The sequence below is a fragment of the Ochotona curzoniae genome, unplaced genomic scaffold, assembly GCF_017591425.1.
Source record: "Ochotona curzoniae isolate NIBS_2020 unplaced genomic scaffold, NIBS_Ocur_1.0 scaffold_4701, whole genome shotgun sequence".
Taxonomy (NCBI): Eukaryota; Metazoa; Chordata; class Mammalia; order Lagomorpha; family Ochotonidae; genus Ochotona; species Ochotona curzoniae.
The window spans coordinates 9612377-9639872 of record NW_024467122.1 but is presented as its reverse complement, the minus strand read 5'-3'; the positions used below and the strand labels follow the sequence as shown (position 1 = coordinate 9639872).

Genomic DNA, 27496 nt, shown 5'->3' with positions numbered 1-27496 from the left:
TTTTGACATTCTTTACATAGTTAATTAGGGTAAGAAGGTTCAAGAGCTACAGGAAAGTGGATAAGACTAGTATGTTTTTCCATATTGTTACCTTCATGTTTAAAGGGGGGTATTAAGGGGGAAGGCCCACCCAATTTCCCACCCTCCCCAGGTCCCGGATGTAGGGCATGCTCTGAGGTTCTTGCTCAAGTGGTTTTGATATTGCAACAGTTATGAATTGCTGTCAATCTTGCCACTCCAAGCACTATGACGTCTTTGAAAAATCTACTGATTGACATAGTCCATAATAGCTGAGATGGTTGGTTGACCTATTCTGTCTTCTCTCTTTTCTTCGTTAGGGTTCTGAGTCCAGCATTTAGATTAGGAAGATCTCCCAAGAAACTTCTTGTATGTGCTAACAAGTATAGGGCCTGGCACCGTCCATCGCCCCAATCAGCTGGTGGTTGCAATTGTTGGGTTGGTTCTGTGTTCACTCCCGACTTCCACTGGAACCAATGGGTGTTGCAGTCCAGCTTGGTTCTGCCCAGCACATACTTGGCCCTCACCTAAACCAGTGGGAGCTGCAGCCTAGTTGGAGCGACCCACAATAACCCCCACCAGGCCCACCCCCTACCCTGGTTTGCCAGTAAGTGTAGCAGTAATCCAGTCTGTCCCACACCCCATTTCCCCCAAGCCTCTATCTTAGTTTTATGTCCTCCTGTGGAAGTGGTAACCCTAGAAGGATGAGCCCACTATTTCCCTCCCAGGCCTCTCCCACTCCCAGATTCCAGCTGATGCTGCATCTAAGCCCAAACAACCCTCGCCCACTTTAATTTTGTTTGCACCAGTAGGAATAATCCGCCCAGCCCGGCTTTTCCCTGATCTAGTCCACCTGAGGCGCACAGGTGTGGTAGCCCTGCCTAGTCTGGTCTGTCCCCATCCCAGCCTGTGCTCTCCTACGGAAGTAGCTGTCCAGCAAAGAAACCCTCCCTTATTCCCCTGCCGACTCTGCCCACTTCCTTTCTTGTTCTCAGGCTGGTTGGGTGCTGCGGTCCCTTCCGGCACAGGCAACCTCACCTTGGCATTCTATATTGTGCACTAGTCTTTGTTGCGACCGAACCTGGATCAACCCACACTGGTGCCTGGATTTGCCAGTGGATGACGTGGACAGATTCAGCCTGGTCTTGCCCCCACGTCTGCCAATTGTATGCCAGTGTGTAGCTTTCCATGGCCTTTTCTAGGCTGTTTCCTATCATGTTTCTTGCGCTTACCTGCCAGGTCTGTGTCCTGCCAGAAGAGTTGCCCAGGCTCCTCCATCAGAACCTCTCCCAATGCCAGGTTTCACGCTTACCAGTGGGTCCATGAGCCAACCCTACTCAGTCCACCTCCTGTCATAGCAGGAACTGTGGCTTTTCCTGACTGGCCTTCCACCCAATCTGGTTCTTGCTGTTGGATGTTCCAGCCCAGCCATGGTTTGTCCATACCCACGTATGGCTCACATATGGCTCAGCAGGGGTTTGAGACCTTGCCTAGTCCATCCCACATCTGCCCTGGTCCTCCAGGACACCAGGGGGTGTTGGGGTCCGGCCCGGTTCAGTGCATCCAATCCCAGTCCACACTTGTGCCAAGGGAGACTACAACTGTTTCCAGATCAGAATGCAGCCCCCCTTCCAGGCCACGCGCCTCTTGGTGGGAACCTCAGCCCAGCTAGGGTTGTCCCCTTTGCTCCCCAACCGGGTCTGTTCCCAACCACAGATCACTTGCCTGCCAGTGGATGCTCTGATTCAGCTTGGCACAGCCCCTCCCCTGTCCCGAACTCTGCCTTAGACACTGTGGCTTAGCGTCTCTGGCTCCCGCAGACCAGTAGGTACAAGAGCCTAGCTCGGCATGACCTCTGCTCCCTCCTGGTTTCTAGTTTTACTTGTGGGCTAAGGTTTGCTCAGTCGTGCCTGATCTACTCTGTTCCATTACCAGTTGACACATTAGCCAGCTGTTGGAGCTACTTTTGCAGGACAAGCCCCAAGCCATAGCTTCTGCATGGACTGGTATTTGGTGCTCAGCATTATTAGTGATTACAAGTTTTACGAAGGAAGAGTTACTGCCTGGTTCAGGTCCATGAAGCACAATGGGTTCAACCTGGAGCTAATTAAGCAGCAACTCAAAGAACCAAATCCCCAGAGCTCCCCAGCCGGGCGGCAAGCGGGCAGAGCCTGGCGCCAAATGGTGCACTGGCCGCCCGGGGAACAGCTCACCATGTGCATATGGCGGCTGTCCGGGATCCAGGCATGAGACGCCCTCTCCTGAGACCCACCAGCTGCCAGGAGGCTGCTGGAGGTTTAAATTCCCAGGCCCAAGGTCGCGCCCCTCCCAAATCCCATTCACCACCCCATGAAGGCAGCGGGTGGGTCCCGGACCTGCCCAGTCCCGGAGACCCCCCTCCCTTGATCTACTCACCCTGAAGGAAGCGACCCCTGGAACCCAGCAGGTCCGGGGAACAGCTCACCATGTGCACATGGCGGCTGTCCGGGATGCAGGCATGAGACGCCCCGTCCTGAGACCCACACATTCATTAATTTTGAACCTTGCTTTCACCATCTTAAAAGCACTTGAGGTTACAAATTTTCCTCTCATTTCTATTTAAGCTATATCTCACAAAGTAGGTTCAAATGTAGTTTTAAATTTATAGTTCTATAAGTATTAATTTTCATTTTGATTCACATTTGACTCATGAATTATTAGAAGTGCTTCTAGTTACATTTTTATTATTGAGTTCTAGCTTAATTACATTGGGATCAGAGAGCATGGTCCATAATTTGAAACCTGTTGAGACCTTTGACTTTTGGTCCAGAATAGGATTGAAATGCTAATGCTTGATGTATGCTTAAAAAGAATGTCTAGGATTCAGCTTTAACTCCATTGTTCTGTGTATGACCATTTGTTCATGTATGATGCTCTTAAATCCAAATATTTATTTATTTATTTATTTATTTATCCATTTTCTCAATTACTGCATTAAACTTTCTTATGGTTAGACAGTTGTCTATATCCTTTGATTGTTATGGTTTTTAATCATAACTAAATATAAAGCTAGGCTATTAGTTGCAGCAGCTAAACTTGCATGTTCTTCGTGGATTGAGCTGCTGGACATTATACAGAATGGTTACTGAACTCTGGTAGAGCTTTGTTTGCCTTTCCACTTAGCTGATATTCATGCAGGTATGCTAGCTGTCTTCAAGGTGATATTTACCTGGTGCACCGTGTGCCAACCTCCATACCTTCACCACTTTTCCATCTGCATATGCATATTTTATACCTGCCTCTTATAAATTGCATATAGTTACTCTTAAAGTCAGTTTCATTACCTTAGTCTTTTAATGGATGCACTTATTGTTTTATTTATTTTAAAGATTTGTTTTGTTTTTACTTTAAAAGGCAGAAAGATCTTCCATTTGCTACTTCACTCCCCTAAATGGCCTCAACAGTTGGAATTGAGCGGATCTGAAGCCAAGAGCTTACTGGTTCCCCATATAGGTACAGGGGCATAAGGAACCTGAGCCATCTTCAGCTGCTTTCGCAGGCCACAAAGAGCAGCTAGAGCAGAAGTAAGGCAGCTGAGACATGAACAAGTACCCATACATGATGCCTGTACCACAGATAGAGGCTTACCCTACTGCACATGGCACTGGGGTGCATTTGTTTTTAGTGCAACTACTAAATATTTGTCCTTCTTGTTTGTGAAAATTTTTTTCTTATCTTGCAAATCTAACTTTAAAAATTTTTCAGTGGAGGAATGGGTGGGGTGGAGACAGGTGAGCCTCGTCTTTTTTCACCCCCTTTCTCTCTCTTTTTTTTTTTTAATTGGAAAGGCAGATTTGCAGAGAGGAGAAACAAAAAGAAAGCTCTTCCATCTACTGGTTCACTCCCCAACTGGTCACAGTGGCTGGAGATGAGCCAATACAAAGCCAGGAACCAGGAACTTCTTCCAGGTCTCCCACATGGGTGCAGGGTCCCAAGGATTTGGGCCATCCTTGACTACTTTCCCAGGCCACAAGCAGGGAGCTGGGTGGGAAGTGGGGCTGCCGAGATTAGAACTGGTGCCCATATGGGATCCTGGTACTTGAAGGAGAATTAACCAATTGAGCCATTGTGCCAGGCCCTTAAATGTTTTAATAGCTTGACTTTTCCTCTGATCATGTTAAAATTGTACACTCTTTTTATTATTGAAAGATTACCCTAAAACATATTATTCATATGAATTGCACCTCAAAGTAATCAACTTCTTAAGCTACATCCTAAGAGTACAGGGACCTTAGTCAAATTTGATTTTGTTCACCCCGTCCTCTCCTGATTTGCAAGTTATTGTCATTTTAAGATGCCCAGGTCCCATATTGGAGCAGCTGGGTTTGATTTCTGGCTCCAGTTTCTTACTCCTGTTTCCCATTAGTGCAACCCTGGGAACCAGCTCTGATGTCTGTAGTAATCCAGTTCCTTCCATACATGTGGGAGGCATAGATTGAGTTCCCAGCTCCCAGCGTAGGCCCCAGCTCAGCCTCCACCTTTGCAGACATCTGGGGAGTGAACCAGCAGCTGAGAACTCTCCCTATCCCTGCCTTTCTCTCTGACTCCCAAATGTAAACATTTTGAACCTTGATCACTACACCTTTTGTTCTTAAATTCTGTTTTTGTTTTTGAAACTTGCTACTTACCTGTGGTCATGTTTTGTTTCATTCCTTTACTACGTTTAAACATGTCAGACAAATTGTTTGCAATCTCTAGGTAATAGTCAATAGCTTCAATCTGATAGATATCTGTGGCTTTGTCTAAGACTCTTCTGGGACTGGGTTCCTGTTGTGTGTGACTTGGGGTTGTAACCAAGGCCAGCCACTGTCGGGGAGTGTGTCACTAGAGAGAAATCCTTTCTGTTGCAGTGCCAGGCACTCAACAGGACATCTCCCATAGGTTTTACTCCCTGAACATAAAAACAGCTCTACCTTGCTGTGTGAGGGTGCTTTATTTATTTATTATTCATTCATTCATTCATAGTTATATTCATCAATACATAACTACATTCCTTTTCCCCACAATTTTGGACCTATTTTGGCAAAAAAAAAAAAAAAAAAAAACAATTTAGGGATTTCTATATGGCAAACCCTGTTCTAAGTCCTCCCCAAGTGTTACATACTATGAGGTTATCTTAAAAAATTCTTAGAGAAATATATGTTACTATAGTTTTTATCTTATTTATTTTGAGAGTGTGAGTTACAGAAACACAGAGAGGTCTTCTGTGGTTCACGCGTCAGGTGGCCAAGATGCCTGCCAATGTGGGTGCCAGGAGCCCTGGTACATGGCCACCTTCCACTGCTTTTCCCAGGCCCTTGTCAGGGGGCTGGATCAGAAGTGGAACTTCCAGGACACCAAGCAGTACCCTTGTAGGATGCTAGCCTCACAGACAACAGCCTTACCTGTGACACTACAATGCTGGTCGCTAGAACTGTGTATTACTTTGGCTGTAATGATTTTGTGACTATTTAGATATATAGTTTATATGACAAAAGTCCAGCATCTTTTTATGTGGTTATTTATAGCCCTTGCCTATTTCCCTACTCATCTGTGGTCTTTCTGCTCTTTATTTGTTGAACTCTTTATTTACTGGGGCATTAACTATTATATTTAACATGTTATATCAGAAATAAAAACTAAATTTAAAACTTCTTAGAAAATGTAAGCTGAAAGATAAATTTATTATGGTACAAAAATTGAGATTGCATATACTCCTTCAGGATGTACATCTTCTGTGAACTTTTTGAAACCTGCTTCCATGCTCTTTATACGTCTCCCTTAAGTCAATGTTAAGTCCATATCATTACATCCATTTTCTAGAACTGAGGACTACGGCATATGGAGCTTATTAAACAACTTACCCAGGTCCACACCACGAATGCAGTCAAGTTCAGAGTTGAACCCAGGAAGTCTACCTTTGGATTCCCTATGCTCCATCTCTCTGGTGGCTGCTTCTTTAGACCCTTGACTAACAGTGACTCTTAGGTTCCAGATCCTGCAGGGGTGAGTTTTCCAAAGCCCACTTAATGGGGGAATAATTCATTCCAGCCCCATTGTCAGCTTGAAGCAGTTGGTCAATATTGCATAGAGCTGTGAATTGAGATGGATGACCAGCTTCTCAACCTGCTTTGTGGAAAGAGGCATGATTGATGAACATATCTGCCATGGAAACTATGATGATTTATTTATACTGTCTGCTGTGAGTCTGATAGAAATTGACAGGGGACACTTTAGAGAAATCATCTGTAAGCCTGCTCTGTGCCCCTGAAAAATCTCAACATTGTAACAAAACTGTAAAAACCCCAATTCAATCTATTGAAAAGCAGAAAAATTCAATCAAATTAGTAGCTGCGCTAGATTCCTCCTAAGAGCGTTTAACTAAATTCAGCCAATTTCCTAAACTGAATCGAGACAAATGAGTTAATTTACATAGAAATTGTCTTTGCCACTAAAATGGAATATCTCCATTTATGAATGTCAGACTGTGCAGCACACCCACATGGCATTCCTTTTGTCCTGAACATTTTCGTATCAACACGAAATTTGAAAGATTAGTATCTGTGTATTATTTCCTGAAGAATCACCAGTTTTCAGGGTTCTGTCATATTTCATATTTGCTTTCTTTTTCTCTCTCAGTACACACACACACACACAGATTTACATGGATGGATAGATGCACAGATAGGATAGATAATAGGCCAATTTTTCTGAGCTGTTTAAATTTCTATGAAGGTAACTCATCCCTTAGAGAAGGTCTCTTCTGAAAATAAGGACACTCTTCTGTGTAACCAGGAGCATATGTCACTCATGAAAATTCATACTGGAGACAGTGTTGTGGCATAAAAACCACCTGAGATGCCAGCATCCCATAGAGGCACCCATTCATGTCCTGGCTGCTCCACTTCCAATCCAACCCCCTGCTAGTGACCAGGGAAATGCAGTGGAAGATGGCTCAAGGGTGGGTTTGGGTTTCTGTACCCACGTGGGAGACTTGAAAGAAGCCCTTGGTTCCTGACTTCAACGAGCTTCAGGGAGATGGGGAGATACAGAGAACTTAAACTTTATCTTTACTGCTTTTTCTTTTTAAATTGAAAGGAACACGTTGGAGCAAAGATGGACAAAGACTGCCATTAGCGTGTTTCTGAGCAATGAGTGTATTCATTTCTCTTGGTGTTTTACAATACTTTCATGGGGGAAAAATAGAAAAATAAGAAACAGGGAGCAAAGGAGGGAGGAGTTGAAAAAACTGGGTCTGTAACTTCACATATGCTGGGTGGGATTTGACCTCCAACCCTATTCCCATTAAAGAGCATATTTTCTGGGGCCAGCACCATGACATAGTAGGCTAAACCTCAGCCCATAGTGCCAGCATCCTATATGGGCTCCAATTAGAGTCCTGGTTGCTCTGCTTCCAATTCAGCTCCCTACTTGTGTCCTGGGAAAGTAGCTAAAGATGCCTTCTTCCCCCAGTCTCGGGTACAGCACTGGTCCCTACCAACACAGTCCCCCACAGACGGGAATGGAATTGCATGGGTTGCTCCAAAAAGTGGGGAAGGAAACACCCAAAACACACCAGCAACAGCAGAGCTGGGTCAGCAAGGAGAAGCTATAACTTCAGACAGACACAGGGTCTGCCACGTAACGTGGACCACTTGCCCCACTAGTACCCTTCCTTCCCTGCATCCCCCTGACAACCTCGGAAAAGCAAATTTACAGACAAAAGGAGAGACAAAGATCTTCCATTTACTGGTTCATACCCCAAATGGCTACAATGGCCATAACTGAGTGGATCTGTAGCCAGGATCCAGGAGCTTCTTTCAGGTCTCCCATGTGGGTACAGGGTCCCAAGGCTTTGGGCCATCCTCCAGTGCTTTCCTGGGACATAAGCAGATTTCTGGATGGGAAATGGAGTAGCCAGGACACAAACTGGTATTCAAATGGAATCCTGGCACTTGAATGGGGGAGGATCAGCCAATTGAGCCATCACATCATGCCCAAGGACCTTAATTTTCTTTTTTTTTTTAAGATTTATTTATTTTTATTGGAAAGTCAGATATTCATAGAGGAAGAGAGACAGAAAGGAAGATCTTCCGTCCAATGATTCACTCCCCAAGTGACTGCAACGGCCGATGCTGCGCCGATCCAAAGCCAGGAGCCAGCAACTTCCTTCTGGGTCTCCCACATAGGTGCAGGGCTGTCCTCAACTGCTTTCCCAGGCCACAGCAGGGAGCTGGATGGGAAGTGGAGCTGCCGGGATTAGAACCAGAGTCCATATGGGATCTGGGTGCGTTCAGGGTAAGGACTTTAGCCGCTAGGCCATGCCACCAGGCCCTAAGGACCTTAACTTTCAAGCATCATTTACAGTCTTTATCCTTCATATTGCATTATTTCAGAGCATAAAAAAGTAATATCTTCTACCAAAATTAATCCTTAGTAATGGCAGAGAAAATGTAGAAATGTAAATAATAACATGCGCCTCAATTTTTCAAATTTTATTAATATTGATCTTTAAAAAAAAAAAAATCCAAAGACTAACAGTGTAACACAGTGGGTTAAGTCACCACTTGCAGTGCCAACAATCCCTTAATGGAGTACCAATTCTAATACTATCTAGATTTCTGCTACTCCACCTGGAAAGGCAGCAGAAGATTGTCCACCCTCATAGGAAACCAGGATAGAGGTCCTGGCTCCTGGCTCCACCCTGTCTAGACAGGTTGTTGCAGCCTTTAGGGGAGTGAATCAGCAATTGGAAAAACCCATCGATCTCTCTCCATCTCTCCTTTTTGTCATTTTGCCTTTCAAATACATAAATAAAATATTTTGAAAAAAAAGAATATTCTACAAAAATACCTTTTTACAACTTGGAAATACATGATAAACATTTTTACTTAATTGAAACGTATGGGGCTGCTGTGGTGGCATATCGAGCTAATCCTTTACTTGCAGCACCAGCATCCCAAAAGGACACCAGCTGTTGCATTAGCTCCCTGCTAATGGCCTGGGAAAGCAGCAGTCTTGGGACCCTGCACCCACATGGCATAGCTGGAAGAAGCTCCTGGCTCTCGGCTTCAGATCAGCCCAGATCTGGCATTGTGGCCACGTGGAAGGTTCATTCTCTCTCTCTCTCTCTCTCTCTCTCTCTCTCCCTCTCCCTCTCCCTCTCCCTCCCTCTCTCTTTCTGTAGCTCTTCCACGTGGAAATAATTTTTTTTTTAAAGAAGCTTACAAAATTAAAGGCTCTGAATTTTGAACTATTATATTTTATTCCCCAGGTTAAAAAACACAAATGATTCATAACCTTGCACAATTTAATGTTATGAAGAAGCAACAAATGATATCTGTGTCATTTGCGCAGCATGTGAGCTAGCATCATTGGATGGGCCAGGTTCTGTGTCCTTTGCAGTACAGCTGCACCTGCCCCAGGGAGCAGGTTGACTCCTTGTCTTTCCCCCTCTCCTGCCTCATTCACCTCTTTTTTCTCTGTTTTCTCTCTGATCGCATGTTACCCTGTTTTGGGTTTTCGCCCTCATTTTCCTCAAGAAACATCCAGAGAGAGAGAGTAAATGAGGATACCTTAACCCGGGTTAAGTAGGAAATGAACCCAAAATAACTATTAAATGATATTAGTTGTTTTAGAAATGCAACCCCCAGTTTTTTTAGCAACTTGTTTTAGTAAGAAATAAGGCTGCAGTGAATATTGTTGTAATATCCTTATGTTTTCATTTATCTTGAGAAAAATGCAGTTGCTGGTTATGTTGTAAGTATATACAACATGGACTGGTCTGCATGTTTCTCATTTTTGTATTTTCTTTGTTTGGGTTTGGTATCAGAGTGACACTGGGTTTTTTCTCAAGGAGACTGTATAGGATTGCTCTGTGTGCGTTAGAGAGAGATTGTTCTAGGCATTACTTCATACAATGAAACCATGCCTAATGATTCATATAAACCTCACCTGCAATTTTGCTTACTATCTACCATCTAAAATATAATTGTCGGGCCGGCATTATAGCATAGTGGGGGAAGAGCTACTACATGTGGTGCCAGCATCCCGTATGGGCATTGGTTTGCATCCTGCTTACTCCACTTCTAATCCAGCTCCCCGCTAATGGCCTGGGAAAGCAACAGAGAATGACCCAAGTGTTTGAGCCCTTGCACGCACATGGGAGACCCAGGTGGAATTCCAGGCTCCTGGCTTCAGCATGACATAGCACTGGCCATTGTGACTATCAGGAGTGAACCAGGGTGGATGGAAGATATTTTTCTCTTTCTCTCTTCTTCTCTTTCTGTAACTGTCAAGGTAAATAAATTCATTTCAAAGAGAATGTGCAATGGATGTTAAGTTACTGAACCGATCCAAATCTTGTGTCTTAGCCGACTTCCTCTGACAGTTGTGAGATGGTTGCATCATAACTGATGGGGGTGGGGTGAGTAAGGGCTCTTCTCTGAGGATTCCTGTGTGAGATGAGCACCTTGGGGCTGACAGGCCAGAGCAGGAGTTGACACTCCCCGCCAGGCCCCTACTGCGACCCCCACCCTTGCTGGGAAGGGCAGGGGCTGTCATTTCTCTCCTCTGAGCATGAGGTTCCAGGCTCCCCCAGCAGGGCTGAAGTCCTGGCTCTGCTCTCCACCTGAGAGAGACTGCCTGGTTAGAGCCTGGAAGAGATGCACACCCAGACGCCCCATGACACCTCGCTGTCAGCAGTGGCGGGCAGCTCCAGGTTTTCACTGTTGTGTTTGACAAGCACAGAGCCATGATGGTCTAAACACCTAATGCCTTGCCAATGGTGATGAAAGAACGAAACAGGAGAGACAATGTGTTTGAGAAAATTCCAGAGGAATGTTGGGCTGGATGCTGCCAGACTCCCAGAGAAAAGGGGTCGGCCTCCAGTTGCTTAATCCTCTAGCCAACTGAACAGTGGACTGGCCGTTTCCTGTCTTAAACAGAGACAGTAAGCTCTATCTTATTTGAGAAAAAGGGGATCGCGATACTTGACCTTCCTCCTGATGCCTTCCCAGAAAATCTCCCACTGATCTCTGTGTCTATTCAGAGGAGACCTTCTCCAGGCGGCCTCTCCTTTTCTGCTCTTCCGCTCTAAACTAACCTTCTGTTCCAGGGCGCCTGAACTGGTGGTCCACTGTGTGCACGAGCTGTAAGCGGCTGCTTCCTTTGGCCACGACGGGGGATGGGAACTGCCTCCTCCATGCCGCCTCACTGGGTAAGACAGAGGGTGGCAGGGCGCCAAGCCTGGGCAGTGTGTTCTTGAAGCACAGACCCATGCTACGCTTGTCTGTCATCAGAAGAGTGCCCAAGAGATGCACAAGCAGTGCTAGCCCTTCTTTTCTTGGTGGAGAGACAGAGCACACATGAGGAAATATCAGTCATACGGGAAAGGGACCTTAAGCATAAGCTGTAGGGACACGAGTTAGAGATCATGGCCTTGAACAGTCTGAGTACCTCCTGGAGGAGGTGATCTCTTTACTGAACCTTGAAGACCTTGAGGGAGTGGAGAAGACATTCCAGGCAGGCAGGCAGACCAAATGGATAAGGCATAAATGCAGAGAGTAGGCTGGGCTGAGCCAAGTGAAGCTATAACAGGAATCCTAGAGAACAAAAAGTCAAGTCGGATGGCTGTGGAGCTACCCTAGACACAGCAGTCTACAGTGGACTTGGACTGATGAAAGGAGAGATATAGGAACCACTGTGTACCTCACGAGAGGGTCGGCACAGTTAGAATGCACAGCAACCATCTCCAGTGGTAGAATGAGCTTCCTGATCACAAAAGCCCAAGCCAGCAGGTGCGCAGGTGTGGCTGGCCATACTGGGATCACTGAAGGCCATAGCTGACTTCCCGGGAGCTCAGTTATTCCTTCTAGCCAAGTCTAGATCAGCATCAGGAGCCCCATGCTCAGGGCCCATTACTCCTCATCTGCCTCGGGCAGATGGTTCTCATTGGTCAAACTCCCTCCCTAGGTGAGCCTAGCCTTAACTCAGTGCTGTGACCCAGAGCAGAAGCCAGGTTCAGGCCTTGTTATAGACCTGCCCTGAGGGGCTGTTCGGCAAGCTGCAGACTGCAATGAGAGAAAAGGGCTGGAGGAAGGGACCCAGGGAGATCCCGAGAACAGAGGTGTAGAACAAGGGCAGTGATGGAAAAGAGACAGGTACACATCTACCTGCTTCCTGTCCACATCAAGGTGAGCCTGCCCTGCTGGCCAGCATGACAATATTGCACAATCTCCATGATGAGAAAGTACACGTTGATAATCCCACAGCCAGTGCTGGCTGCTTTTCACATCTTGGCACATTGTCTGCCAGGATTTTGTCTGTTCTTGCAATGAAAGTGTGATCTTTCTATATCCCCAGTTTGGGACCCAGCATATACCTAAAATTATAGGAAGATGCGTGCCTGATGTTGATTTCAGGAATAAGATCATTTCATCCTAAAAGCTGTCACTGGTTATTACTGTATCACTGGACGTATCTCAGCTTGTTCTGTTAAAGCCCAGAGAGAGGCTAGAGAAGCAGACATCGCCCATCTGTGTCAAACAGCAGCCTCATTGTAAAGTCCCAAGTGTGGAAATCCCTGTCCATTGGAAGCTGCCATGTGTGCAGACACTGTCTCCATCGGCTTCCATGTTGTCAATGGATGGGATTTTCCCCTGAGCACAATGGACCAGGCTCACCTGGGAAGAGAAAGCCTCATGAAGACCTGTCCACTTGCAAGGAGGCCCTGGCTAACCCAGGCTGCAAGGCTTCCTTCTGCCTCTCCCCAACCCAGCCAGGAGCCTATTTGGTTCTTGCATCCCAGACCTTGGTTTTCATTTTGCGCTCCTACAGAACCAGGACCACCCACACTGATTGTGCTTTGTCTGCTGAGCAGGCCTGATGCTGAGCTAGGATTGTGGACAACAAATAGAAATGACAGGGATCGTAGAGTCAGGCTTGTAGGGAGACCCATCTGAGAGCAGGAGTCCCTCCCTGCAAGGGATACCTGAACAAGGAGTTGTGACACTGAGGCTACTTGGAGAGTCCCAAAAGGCAGCTACAACAGGGCTGAGGATTGGGAAGTTGGTCCCTTCCCTCCATCTGTCCTGCAGAAAAGACCCTGACCTGCTAAGAAACCCATGACTGCCTTGATTACTGCATGTCCATGGACCACGAGCCAGCCTCCGCCTGCACAAGCAGTTGGCAGTTCAGGACCCCCAATTCTGAAAACTCTCCAGCAGCCCCACCCTGCTCACTTGAAGGCCCATCTTTTTCTCTCTGCCTTGTCGCTCAGTCCTGACTCTAGCCAGGATTGCATCCCGCCTTTTCCCAAGCACACCTCATAGGCTGCTCCTTGCACCTGTGCCCGCCCTTTCCCTGAGTCTGGGATGCTATCAGCACCACTCCGCCCCCCAGTAAGCCTTCACTCCAGTGTGTCTGCATTCACACCCTCACAAACGCACCTGCACTGTCCTCTTGTGTCTGTCCCTCTCTCCTTCTGGAGCTGTCCCCCTCCTCCTGATTATACATCCTTTGTTCAGATAACAGCTGTTTCACTTCTTCCCCAAAGTGTGTGCTCTGTGAGTTTTCAGTAATTTCCTGTGTTCTGGCCTTGGCCATGCACAGTCTTACCTCCTTGAATGAATACATAACTGGATTTTCTTACCTTCTCCCCTGTAGCCAGGGCGAAACCTCTCACTGCTTCTCCCTTTGTTTGTTTCTTTGACCTTGACCAACATCACTCTTGCCCAGGACCACTTCTAGAGTCCACTGATGTGCTACTTCTCTGGGGCTAGGGCGCATAGAGTCTGGCCGACCTAGGAGGCAGAATGCAATTGACCACACTGACGTCACGTCCTTATGAGGACATGCAGCCAACATGTCCCGAGAGGTTGTTTTGTCCTATAAGCACGAGACCTGGAGGACAAATGTTGTTAGATGCCTCAACAAACCTAGGAGGTGAAGCATGGGTTCCCAGGGCTCCCAGAGCCAGGCAGGCATGGTTATCTTATGGCTGGTTGGCTGAGAAGCAGACAGGCTACCCTGTGTTCCCCCTACAGGTTGATAAGAGCACCAGAGTTCAGAGCCCAGAACGAGAACTGCACTGCTGGGGAACAAGGGCCCCTGTGCATGCTCATAGGAGCCTGGCCCAGCAGGCTGTGGTGGTGAGAATCTCCTGTAGCCACCCCTTTGCTCATATACCCCTCTCCCGGCTGCAGGGATGTGGGGCTTTCACGACCGGGACCTGGTTTTGCGGAAAGCTCTCTACACCATGATGAGGACAGGGGCTGAGAGGGAAGCCCTGAAGCGGAGGTGGAGGTGGCAGCAGACGCAGCAGAACAAAGAGGTTGGTACTCATGGGCCTGGCTGGAGCCGGGGACCTACACAGTACAGCCTCAGGACTGGCGGAATACAGCTTGGTCCTGTCGAAGTCAGATGGAAACAGCCTTTGGGGTTAGTGAGGCATCCCCTATGTATGTCCCTGGGCAGGACCTGTCTGCCGCAGTGACTGCCCACCTCCATCTTCTGAAAGCTGCCAACTTTCACTCTCACAAGTGGCCCAGCCTCAACCAAGTACAGCCCATGGCTGCAGTCCCCATGTGTGAGCTCAGTCTAGAGAGAACCCCAACTGCCCGACTTCTCATGCCCACTTTTCAGTGCTTTTTAATGGTCAGCCTAACCAGGTGCACTTCCTGGTTAAGTTTGTCTCATCCTCACTGTCCCCACCCCACAAAGAATGCCCCTTTTAGAGGAATTGGGGGGTGCCTCCCGGAAACCCTAAATTTTGAGCCTGGGGTTCTGAAAATATATTGTCGGGCAAAGTGAGGGGAGAGGGCAGGGAGACTATTGGTGGCCGCTAACTCATGTGTCCAGCCTGGGTCCTGCAAGGGCTGCCCTGGCTGAATAAAGGAGAAGGGGAGAGCAGTATCCACCTCCTAAAGGGACTTCCCTTGCCACAGTCCGGGCTGGTGTACACGGAGGAAGAGTGGGAACGCGAGTGGACAGAACTGCTGAAGCTGGCCTCCAGTGAGCCACGCACGCACTTCAGCAAGAACGGCGGCACGGGCGGGGGGTAAGTGTGGCACTGCTTCCCACACCCATCCCCTGCCTAGATCACCTCTGGCTGCCAGGTACAGACACCATGCAGCCCTCAGGGCTGTGGAAGGCTGAAGAGGCACCTGTAGAAGGGTTGCAGTTGATGGCCAGACCCTGCCAGGTTCGGAGGACATGTATATGCTGCACTCCCTACCCCCTGCCCACCAGACAGAGGTGGGAACTCAGGGCTGTCCACCCCACAACACACCCGGGGCCCCATCATGGGGTCGACAGCTTGGGGAGGAGCTCAGGACATAGCCAGCCCCTTGAGGTGACCTGTGATTGTGCTCATTCTTACACTGCCACCGCTCAAGCCCAGCTGCAAGGCCTTAGGCTGCCACATGTAGGCTGAATACCTGCTGAATGTGTGGCTTCTGGGAGGCACATGGAAAGCAGAAGATGGCTGAGCTACACAGTTACTCCTCCCATGGGCACTGGGGGTGTGTTGGGCATGTCGCTTTCTGTGTGTTTAAGAGCACATTAAGGAGTAGCTTGCTCCTGCTCGTGCAGCTGAAATATTCTCATATGAGAATGAAAGCTCAGCTAGGCAGAGGTGGCAGTGGCCATGGTGGCTCACGGGACAGCAAGGTTTCATGTGTTTTGAGGCTAAAGGCAAAGATGTTGCACCTGAAAAAGGTCTTGGCCAACCACCAGGAAGTGTAAGCATAGACACCCATGGCACCCACAGCCAGGGCAAAGCCAGGAGATTCTTCCAGGTTTCCCATGTGGGTACAGGGACCTAGACATATGGACCATCCTCCGCTGCTTTTCCAGGCCATTTGCAGTAAGGTGGATCAGAAGTGGAGCAGCCATACCTCAAACTAGCATCCACTTGGGATGTTGATGTTGTAGGTAGAGGCTTGAGTTGCAATGCCACTCAAGTGTTGTTTTGTTCCTGAATGTTGCGGCACATCAGCACCAAGTCTGTCTTGTTTGAAACAGAGACAAATATTCCAAGACTCAATCAATGGACAAGAACTTTGTTCATCATTTCCACCCTCTCAAGTCCAACCATGTCCCTGGTATCTTGTCCAATATTGCTTCTGTCATCCTGACCACGGGGCAGACACTGGTGGGGGGGACAGGGTGTCCTGGAACATTTGGTCCTGTCTGGGGCCTCTCCCAAACTGGGGGAAGGATGGAGGGAAGCAGCAATAACAGTGACACCACACTCTGGGTTCCCTAAGGTCCCCATCCAATGACCCCACAGCTGGTTAGGCCTGTCTGACTCCTAAAGTCAAAGGCTCAATCCCTGAGGTGTTTAGGCGGTTAGAGGGAGTAGGGGTGGACAGCGTCCGGTGTCCATCCCTGTCTCTGCACTTACAGACAGGCAGGATGGCAACAGAAGGGCATCTCTGTGCCAGGCATCAGCCCTGCTATTCTCTACCATCACTTCTCTTTCTCCCAGCCTGGTGCCCTGAGATTGGGGTACAGGGTGGGTACTGGACAGCCAACCCCTCTCCTTCTCACAGGAAGCATGCTGGGGTGGCACTGGGCAGCCAACCCCTCTCCTTCTCACAGGAAGCATGCTGGGGTGTCCTGTGTCCAGCCCTTCCTGTGTCAAACACCTCCTAATGCCCCCCAACCCTCCAAAGGTGGTGTTGGTGTCACCCCTGTTGCTGTCGGCTGGCTCTGACCTTGGTGATAAACCTGCTGCTTGTGAGGAGCCCTGAGGGGTGGAAGATGTTTGTTGTTTGGTTTTGTTTTTTGCTCAGTGCATTCCCTGCTCTTTGGGTCCCTCCCTGTAACACATAACCACAGGTTTGAGTAGCAGGAAACACTGTTCAACACAGAGCCCAAGTCCTTGGGACCACTTTCCCCTGGGTTCCCCCCAGCTGCAGGGGCTCCAGGCTTTTTCCCTGTGGCTGAGGATTTTCTGATCAGTGTCTGTAGATGCCCCACATAGCACATGAATCCCAGGCTCTGATTCGTGACTTCTGTAGAGGGGCCACCCATTAGCTCCCTGGGAAACGCTGCCATTTAGCCATCCTCACCCAGCCTGCCCACCCTTCTCTTCCCCTCTGGGTTCTGTTCTCCTGCCCTGCTGAGGTGCCTACCTTCACTGCAGGACAAAGGGTTTCATGCTCCCGTTGTTGTCATGGACACTGAGGACACCCTCTGGTGACAAGTGGGTACCTGCCCCACTCTAGGAATTATTGCTTGGAGCCGGTGACCACCCACTCTAGAGCCTGGAGTGCTGTCACAAATTATCCTCCAGCCACCATCTTATGTTTTTCACCCTATTTCCCATTATCCTCTCTCCCTTTTAGCACCTGAGTAGGATTTTTTCTTCCTTTCAACAAGGAAAATGAATCACTTTTGTAATAACAGCACTGTAAAAGCTCAGGATAAACCACGAAATGGTCAGATCTGAGTAATCCCCCAAAATGCAACAAAAGGATGCAGGTGCCCCATGGCTCTCTCGTGGTCTAGACATTGTCTTGAAATGAGGGCATGGTCCTGGGACCTGAGCTCACAGTTCTGACTGCTGTGTCACATAGAGGACGTGGAGAAGATGGACAAAGTCCAGGTGAGGGTGGGGTGGCAGTGTTCCCATCCAAGGGGAAGAACAAGAATCCTTCCTGTAGAGACAGGAAGGACAAGTGAGGACCAAGTTTGGGGATCAGCAGGGAGCAGAGAGAACCCCTGAGGAAACTGGAAGGAGCCAGTGGCATCCTTCCCAGGCCCTGTGCTGGGTCCCTCAGCCATTTAACCCTCGTCACCCTTTTCACAGATTGGAAAACAGCCTCAATGAGATGAAGTGGCTTTCCCAAGGTCCCAGAAATTATAGCTGGAGGAGCCAAGGGGTAGAACACCAATGTCATTAAGTATCCCTTCTTTTGGCAATGTTGCTCAACCAAACAGAATTCCTAAAAACAAAACCATTGGTGGAGTGAGTCAGCCTGCAGCCTGGGGTCAGCAATGAGGACACAGTACCCCCAGCCCTCACATCCTGAGCCCTAAATGTTCGGGTCAGAAACACGAGCTGGCAATGCAGGCCATGCGTGTGGAGTCCTAGCAATAGATGTTTCCAGTGGAGAGAAGAAAGAAAAAAAGCTAGGATAATTACAGGGTCAATGCCAACAGAGAAGCATGTCTGTGGCCACAAGCTAGTTTGCTCCTTGTTGCCAAGTGTCCCTGGGTGAGTCCAGCCGAGCCAGTAGGGAGGCAAAACACTTATTCCTGTACGCTTAGCGTTTGTGCTGAGGGACTGAGGGTGACGGGCACCCTGAGAGGTGCAGGGCAGCTTTCAGGACCACCAGGGCGTCCTCAGGAGTGGTCCTTCACGCTGGGACCTGGGAAGTATGCTCTGAGCTGGCTGCTGTCAGTGCACACTGCGTCTAGTCTCTGCCTCCTCTCGGTGAGGGGAGAGAGGATTCACTCCTCATGTTGAACTGGAAGGAATGGAGGCCTACACTCTGATGCAGAGACACATATTCAACACTGGCCTGAAGGGTCCGGGGTTCAGGCTGGCCAGCTTGCAGACCCACTGGGCTGTGGGGTGCCAAGTGGGTCGTGACGCTGCCCATGCCTTCCCAGGGCCAGGCAAGGACCCTGGCAAGGAGGCCCAAACCTGTGGCAGTGGACCTCACAGAAGGTGGCCCTAGGGGCCAGGATACTTGGGGGTGCCCTTTAACCAGAAGCCCTGCAGTGAAGGAGAATCTGACCTTGGTCAGTTTTTCGTTGCTGCAGCTAAACGCCTGAGAGAAAGCAGTAGGAGGCTTATTCAGCGCCTAGAGGCCTGTGGTAGCCTGTAGAGGTCCACTGCTTCTGCCATCTGGAACAAACCCACAGCAAAGCCAGGAAGCAGAGAACGGCTGGACCACACCCGCCCAGAGAACCAGCCCTGTCGGAAAAGCTTGCAAGGTCGTGACCCCATTGACTAAGGGCCTCCCACGAGGCCCAGCTCCTCCACACAGTCAGCAGATTGCATCTCTACCCTCCCAGTGACGTTAGCCTACAACTCTGAGGGTGCAGCCTCCATGTGAATTGGGGAGCTAGATCACGTGTAAACCACGGCAAGGTCTGGAGACCCACAAAGGGCTCAGCCGTGTGGCAGCGTCACTGAAATGAAGATTAAGGCAGACTTTCTCACACCCCTGTCTTTCACCCCTCCCCCTCTTGTCTGCTGTGTGCTGGCCTCATGGCAGGGGCATGGGAGGGACAATGGCAGGCACACTGCAGGAGGAAGTGGAGGAGATGACCTATGGAGCAGAGGAGCTGGCCAGGGTTCCTAGGCGGCTCCAGCATGGGGTGACAGTCCTAAGCAGGACTTGGGCAGTGGACTAAAGGAGCAAACATGTATTTCAGGCTGCCACCCCAGGGACTTGGGGGAAAGAGCTGGCTGGGAGGGGACAGTGTGGAGACACAGTGGCCAGGAAGGCCAAGGAGGCTTCCTGCACACTTCCTCCCCAGCCTGGCTCCCCAGGGACGATAGGGTAAGGGCAGTGCCAGCCCTGCTGTCCTGTTCTGGACCCCTGACACCTTAACCAAGGGTCTTAACCCCCATATCTCTGGGCTGTGGCGTGCACAATGCCTTCAAGTCTTTCTTAAGCCTCTTACTTTCCCAGAGAGCAAACAGGTTGAATTTCTGGAGAAGGCAGAGCAGACTGAAGACCAAACTGGAGTGTGAACTTGATCCATTTTCCTCCCTCCCAGTGTGACTCACAGTGGCCAAGTCCCAGGCTCACAGATGGAACTGGACAGGAGACCCTGGAAGCAGAGACACATCTCCACTGCCTCTCCAAGGAGTAGGGACAGACACACAACCAACACTCAGGCAGGACTCAGGCCCTGGACAGACTCCTTAGTCTGTAAGCACAGAACAGGGTGACCTCAAGGACCTACTCCGCCCCAGGAGGCAAGGCCAAGTGTGTACTTGGCTTTAGATGCATAAGGAAGGCTGGTGGGTACCCCGCTACAGACTTGGGGAGCCCCCACGCCAAGGCCCTGGCAGGTACAGGTGCTCCTGAACAGGCTGCTCTCAGAGCTGCAGAATGAATTCACTCTGAAGCCCTGTCTTTCACATCAAAACATACCCATTTCTCTGAGGCCAACTCAACAAACTGTGCAGCTCTGCAGACCCTCAGACACCACATGTGTGGGGTGCCCCTCTGCCAACCCAAAGTGAACTCAGCTCACCTCTCACCATCACTGTTGTGCTAGGACTAAGCCCAGGTGGGTAGTTGCATGGAAGGAAGAGGGGCCCTGTGTCTTGTCCCCGTCCCCCATACCTATGCAGCGCACACTGGAAAGAGGGGATGGGGTGCAGAGGGAGGAGCCCCGGTGCTTGCTCTGAAGCCAGTGAACTCTCCAAAAGCAGCTGGTGAGCACAGGCTCTGTGGTGCTGCTCCTGGTTTAGAGCAACCAAGATCATGGAACAAGGATACTGGAGGGATAGCCAGGCTGAAACGTCCCGGGTTAGAGTCCCATCAGACTTGGGGACCCACCTTGCCAGCTCTCTGAGCCTGAGTGGTGCCCATCCAGGAAATGCACTTGGTAGTTGCCCAGCCACCCCAGAGCTGAGCAGTTGAAAGCAAAAGTCACTGGGTCTGCTCAGGCCCCACAGGCCGGAAGTCTGGACTTGAACTTGCTGAAGCCACGTGTGAGGCAGTCAAGTGACACTGCAGAATCCAAAGTAGCCTCTCTCACAGGTCTGGGGCTGGGAACTGGCATTCTGCTAAGCCTGACTCCATATGAGCTTTTGTCCTAGTGGAGGTCCAGGCTTGTGGCAGGGCCATCTCGGGGATGGGAGGGAGAACAGCCCACACGTACTGGTGTGGCTTAGCCTCTGCTTATGAAGTTGCTAAGCATCCCTCTGGCAAAGCAAGCCACATGTGGCCACCAGCCTCAGAATGGACACAGAAATGGCATCTTCACTTTAGAATTTTTTATTTATTTTCATTTCTATTTAAAAGCAAAGGGAGAGGCATTTTCCATCTGCTGCTTCCCTTTCCAAACAGCCACAATGGCCGAGACTGGGTATGACCAAAGGCAGGAACCAGCAGCTTCTTCCCAGTCCCCCATGTGGGTGCACAGGCCCAGGCATTTGAGCCAACTTTTGCTACTTTCCCAGGCCATTAGCAGAGAGCTGCATTGGAAATGAAGCTGCCGAGACAGGAACCCATGTGCGATGCCAACACAGCAAGCAGTGGCTATGCCACAGCACTGACCCTGTCTGACCAGTTTTCCCTCTTCCTATCTCTCTCCCTCCGCACATCCCTCTTTTTCTCTCCACCATGCTCTTATTCCCTCTCCCTATGAATATAACTTTCAAGTAGATGGGAAAAATTTTTTCTGTAAATATTGGGATGTCTGTGCACAGTGCCCAGCTCCACTCCCACCTTGCTACTAGTGCAGAGCTAAAAGGCAATGTGATATCTCCAGTGCCACCTACATGGGCAGCGTGGATTATATTCCGTGTTCATTGCCACGGCTGTACCACAGGGCCACTGCATTTAAGGAGCCAATAGAGCCGTCATGCCAGACTCTAAACTTTTTCTTTTAATTACATTTTCCCGGAAACTTTTTGAAGTCCTTGGATCAGGATTCTCTAGAGACAAAATAGGTAGAGGACAGATATATACACACCAGGAAGTTTGTGATAAGGGATTGGCTTACATGGTGATGGAGTTCGAGAAGCCCTGTGATGTGCCACCTGCCAGTCAGGTTCCTAGGAAGGATGGGCAGGCGGAGGCGGGATGGGGTGGCTAGTTCCAAGGCAGTGAGGAAGGCTGAGGGCAGAAGGACACAGGATTGCATCATGATAGGGTGGGGCGGCCCACATGGCAGGGTTGTCTGCTTTGCTCAGTCCACCGGTTTACGTGTTAGTCTCTCCAGTAAATGGTGTTTAGCCAGGTATGTGAGCATCATTTGGCCTTCAGACAAGTTGACCATAGAATTCGCCATCACTGGGCACCTGTCAGTGTCACCCCAGCCAGTGAGAGACAGTGCTGGAATGCCCAGCAACCTTGGCCCGTAAGAACAGGTCAGGGGAGCAGGAGTGTTTCTTCTGAGGTTGGGAGCGAAGGCCGTCTTGCTCGCTTGTTTGTCCTTTGACCTTATAAAAGAAGATGAGCCAGGAGGCAGAAGCTGAGAGGCTGGGAGGACAAAGAAGAGAAAGGAGCAGAGCCCAGGCAGTTTGAGGAACTTGCAGCTCTGACTGCTGCCTCATTTTCCAGCTTCTCTGGCTGCCTTCCTGTGCTTTTCAGAATCCTAAATAATTTCATAGCACACAATCCAGTGATAAGAACTTACGTAGATCATTCCAGGAAGTGCCAAGTGGCATTCCATTCCATGCCTGGGAGGAGCCCACAGCGCTGTGTTCCCAGGGCATGGGGTTGGCCTCTTGTGCAAAAGCACGTGTTCTCAGTGCATTCCCCAAGGTGCTGAGTGCACTTGGTGCAAGGACTACTCATATTTGCCAAGGTGAGATTCAGGTCAAAGGGATTTGGTTTTTAAGATATATGTGTTTATTCAAAAGAATTATAGACAGAGAAGAGAACGAGACAAAGAGAGCACTTCCATACACTGATGCTCTTTCCCAAATGGCTGCAGCGGCCAGGGCTGGGCTGGATGTAGGGTTACTGCTACATGCAGGTTGACAGCAGCCCCTTCAAGCCTTCTCCTTGCAGGGTCCTGCCTGGGGTGGGGTTGAGGGGAGATCTGTGCATGAGGCAGTGAAGAGGGGGTGCAGCTGAGAGCAAAGGGGCAGCATCCCCATGTGCTGTGTCCCCGTAGATGGAGTGACGACCATGCCACTCATTATCACTGTAGCTTCTTAGGGAAGGGAATGTGGTCCTGATCCCTCAGAATGTGGAAAGCAGGACTCACCTGAGCAAACTAGGAGAAATGGTCACCTGCCCTGGAGGAGTGGAAGCAGAGATGGGTCAAGAGACTGTGCCATAGTCCCCTCTGAGCGGGTGACTGTCCAGCCCTTCACCCTGCCCTCCTTGTCCAGAGTCCAGCTTCTGTAAGGCTCCAACTGCCACTTAAACCCTAGCTCCCCTGAGTCAGCCACTGCCGCTGTGCTCTGGAGCTGAGCCACCTCCTGGGCCTTGCTCCTCGGTCCTGCCAGGCAGGGGCCGCCAGCCTGGTCTCTCTCCAGGATCTGTCCCTCCCTCATCTGCACCAGGTGGAGGCAGGTGCCTGGCAGGTGCCTGGCCAATGTGTAGCACAGACATGCTAGGAAAACGCTCCAGGGTGTGCTCCTCTCAGAGGGCAAAGTCTTCACATAGCATGTTGGTGTTAGTAGTAAACTAAACCCATAACTAGGCATTGCAAGAATGTTTCTTTAAAGATTTGTTTAGTTATTTGAAAAAGTTACACAGAGAGAGAAGGAGAGACAGAGAGAGACATCTTGCATCTACTGGTTCAATTCTCAGATGTCTAGCCAGGCCAAAGGTGAGAACTTCATCCAGTTCTCCCAAGTATTTGGTGTATGGGGGCCCAAATACTTGGGCCGTCCTCTGCTGCTTTCCCCAGACCATTAGCAGGGAGCTGAAACAAATATGAACCAAAATATGAACCATTACCAGTTTGGAATGACTGTGCCTGTCTGGGATGCCTGCATCACAGACAGTGGCTTTATACCTTTTCTACCACAACACTGGCCCCCAAGAATGTTTATTATCTTTTCCCCAAGGCCAGATTCTAAGCACACACTCAGGTCTAGCCTTTGCTCAGTGAGCCAGGGGGAGGAAAACTGAAGCCTTCAGGCTCTAAGTGGGTATGAATGTTCAAGACTGACTGCTAGGGCAGATTTTGCAAGTTTTCAATGCAGTAACTCACATGTGCAAGCCACCAGGTCACAGTTCCTCTCGTCCTAGAAGGACCACAGCAGCAGCCGGGGGAGCCAGAGGAGGAACTGAGCCAGTGTTCCCTAACTAGGGCACAGCTGAGGTGTTGAGGGGAGAGCACAGACCCAGGACCTAAGCCTATGAGAAGTGGCTAAAAGCAAGCCTAGAAGGGTGCTCTGATGCTGAAGCTGCCCCGGCTGGGGCAGGGACCCCCACGCTGCACTGAGCGTGCAGGGACCCCCGTGCTGCACTGAGCGTGCAGGGACCCCCCATGCTGTACTGAGTGTGCAGGGACCCCCCCCCGTGCTGTACTGAGTGTGCAGGGACCGCCCCCCATGCTGCACTGAGTGTGCAGGGACCCCCCCCCGTGCTGTACTGAGTGTGCAGGGACCCCCCCATGCTGTACTGAGTGTGCAGGGACCCCCGTGCTGCACTGAGCGTGCAGGGACCCCCCCATGCTGTACTGAGTGTGCAGGGACCCCCCCCCCGTGCTGCACTGAGTGTGCAGGGGACCCCCCCCATGCTGCACTGAGTGTGCAGGGACCCCCCCCCGTGCTGTACTGAGTGTGCAGGGACCCCCCCCCATGCTGTACTGAGTGTGCAGGGACCCCCCATGCTGTACTGAGTGTGCAGGGACCCCCCATGCTGTACTGAGTGTGCAGGGACCCCCCTGTGCTGCACTGAGTGTGCAGGGACCCCCGTGCTGCACTGAGTGTGCAGGGACCCCCCCATGCTGTATTGAGTGTGCAGGGACCCCCCCATGCTGTACTGAGTGTGCAGGGACCCCCCTCTGCTGTACTGAGTGTGCAGGGACCCCCTCGTGCTGCACTGAGTGAGTTCTTGGTGGCTTAGTTACTTTCCGTGCTCAGCACCACAAATGGAGTGAAGAAAGGTCACTCTGCTCTTGACCTTTTTGCAGCTGGACCCAGCTCCCCAATGCTCCTGCCCAACCCTGAGGGTCCATGCTGTGTGTGGGTGCACTCCTAGTCCCACCACGGAGCTAGTGCAGGGGGTCGGTGCACAAAGAGATGGCATTTAAGTGAACGTGTGGATGGAAGGACAAGTGGGTGTGTAAGGAAGTATGTGGATAATTGGGTGGACAATGGTGGATGGATGGATGAAAGTGGATAGATATACAGCTGGATGGATAGAGGCAGCGAGGGAGGGAAAGTTGGGTGTGTTGGATAGATGGGCGCAATGGACAAAAGTTATTCTTGGGTCTTTTGCAGTGCCTTTGCTAGCACAAGCATGTAGTAAATGTTTAATAAATAGTCGCTGGCTTTCCGTTTGGAATACAGTGACCCCACTTTCAATTCTGTCTGAGGGGAAGGCCATGCCAGTACGATGGTGCCACCTCAGTGGGTAAGGTGAGTGCAACTGAAGCTGCACCCCACTGTGAGCTCAAAACCCTCTTCCCACCATGTGCCCCTCCCTGCCTGCCAGGGTCCAGGCTGAACAGGGTCTGAGCAACAGGAATCACACTCAGAGTCCCTCCCCCCACCGACTCTGACATGGAAACCCCGTCCTCTGCCACTTTGCCAAGAGGGCAATGGACCACATTAGGCAAGCCATCTCCCAAGAGTGGCTGCACTACCGTGGGTGGAAATAAGCAAGATAGAAAGCCCTCCTCCCTCCCTCCAGCCCCTGCTGTGTCCTTGTAGGACACCCCGAGAGAACCAGCCTCCCAGGTTCTCACAGCCCTGGCAGGCCACCTCTGCCTGAAGAGACCCTGTCCCAACCTGCAGCTTCTCCTGGTGGGAGTGGGTGTTCACCATGGCTGCCTGAGGGAGGGGGTAGCCCAGACACTGTGGTTGCGGGGGTCCATGCAGTCCACGGACACAGACCTGGGGTGGAGGGGTGATGCTCAGCGGCCTGTTTTTCCCCACCATCACCGCCTCCCCGTCGGAACTCAGAGCTGTGTCAGCCCTCTCTGTTTTCTTCCCTAGTGTGGATAACTCTGAGGACCCGGTGTATGAGAGCCTGGAAGAGTTCCATGTTTTTGTGCTGGCTCACATACTTCGAAGACCCATCGTTGTTGTGGCAGATACGATGCTGAGAGACTCAGGTGGAGAAGGTGAGTTCCCCGCCGAACCCAAACCCCAAGAGCTGCAAGGGGCAACCTCCTGAATCAGGAGCAGACAGCACCCCGTTAAGGCTGGGTCCCCAGAAAACCAGCGAGCATTACCTGGTGTGGATTAAATCCACCCAGCTCTGCTAGGCTCTTCTTCACCTTCCTGGCTGTGGCAGAGCTTGCTTTTGGCCTACATGCCAGAAGCAAGTGGCTGTGTGGAGAGCTGGGACTGCGGCCCCATGGTGGGCTCACAGTTCAACAGTGTGCCCTTCCTGCAGCCAGGTGTCCCTGCTCCAGGCTGGGGTCGAGCCGGAGCTGCCAGGGAGAGCCAGGCGCTGGGCAGGGCTGACCCCTTCTCTGAAGCTGGATGTGCTTCAGCCGTCCCCGCAGCCCCATGGGGCCTGGCCCAGGGCAGGAGTGCATCTCCTTGGGTCCTCCAGCCTGCAGCTTTCCAGGGCTGCTCTCAGGAGCCCCCGGGCTAGCCACATGACATGCCGGAGAGGCTGGGTAACCTTGACTCCCAAGGGTGGCTCTTTGAGCTGGGCACAGCTTCCTTCCCCCTGCAATCACCACAGGTCCCACTCCTCACGACTTCCCCCTCCTTTGTGTTGGCAGCGTTCGCGCCCATCCCCTTTGGGGGAATTTACCTGCCCTTGGAGGTGCCCCCAAACAGATGCCATTGCTCACCTCTGGTTCTAGCCTACGATCAAGCTCACTTCTCTGCCCTCGTGTCCATGGAGCAGAGAGACCAGCAGCGAGAACAAGGTAGGCAACAGGGTACTTTCTGCTTAATACCACTAAGGGCGTGTGTAAATGTGTGCATCTGGAAAGATCCATGTTAAAGACCCAGGGAGTGAATAATGCCACCAGTTTCAAAGAGCCATGGCTGCCTTGTGTGTGCATATGGTTTATATAGATCTCACTAGGCTGCTATGTAAATTTGAAGACAAACTAAAGAAAACAGGCTTTGTAGAACAGGAGCTGGCCCCCTGTAAACCATCACTAATATTTGCAGGCGAATTTTGCTGGACCCCCAGCCTCATGTTCCTTCCCTGGGCTTCTGCACTCCTGCAGAGAGCTGATGGGTAGCCACCAAGACTGACGTGCCGCACCCCAAGGGGACACATGCTCTACAGGAAGGTGCCTGCTGCTGTCCTCCCTCCACAGGGTCAGCCCTCCGGGGGCAACCGGACCATAGGCAGGAGGCCCGGTGCCTCTGACTGCCACTGTTGGTTACAGGGGCCGTGGCAGCATCACTGTGTGGCTCCTGGGATCCTCGCAACTACAGCCCTCAAGGACAGTCATAGCCCAAAATCCCGAGTCAAACAGCTCAGTGGGGGCTATGGACCAGAAGCCACAGTCCCACTGCAGTTTCTAGAGAGGGCTCACCAGCATCCGCAGAAGCCCAAGAAAGACTGTCAGACAACAGGAGGCCCAGGCCAGGTGGAGTGGCCTGCCCAGTCTGGTGAGACTCCTGTCCAGCCCTAGGACCTACACTGCCCCAGGCAGG

At 50.6% G+C, this 27496-nt stretch overlaps 1 protein-coding gene across 2 annotated transcripts in view; it reads left to right on the top strand.

The window, feature by feature from the left end:
- OTUD7A (OTU deubiquitinase 7A) overlaps window positions 1-27496 on the top strand; it is a 112959-nt gene that overhangs the window by 76837 nt on the left and 8626 nt on the right. The window contains exons 5-9 of one of the 2 annotated variants that reach the window (XM_040969742.1): window positions 11153-11254; window positions 14241-14368; window positions 14982-15094; window positions 25862-25989; window positions 26602-26751. In XM_040969742.1, coding sequence (XP_040825676.1) covers window positions 11153-11254; window positions 14241-14368; window positions 14982-15094; window positions 25862-25989; window positions 26602-26751 — 621 coding nt within the window. The remainder of the gene's footprint in view (window positions 1-11152; window positions 11255-14240; window positions 14369-14981; window positions 15095-25861; window positions 25990-26601; window positions 26752-27496) is intronic. The other variant, XM_040969744.1, reaches the window with a different exon arrangement.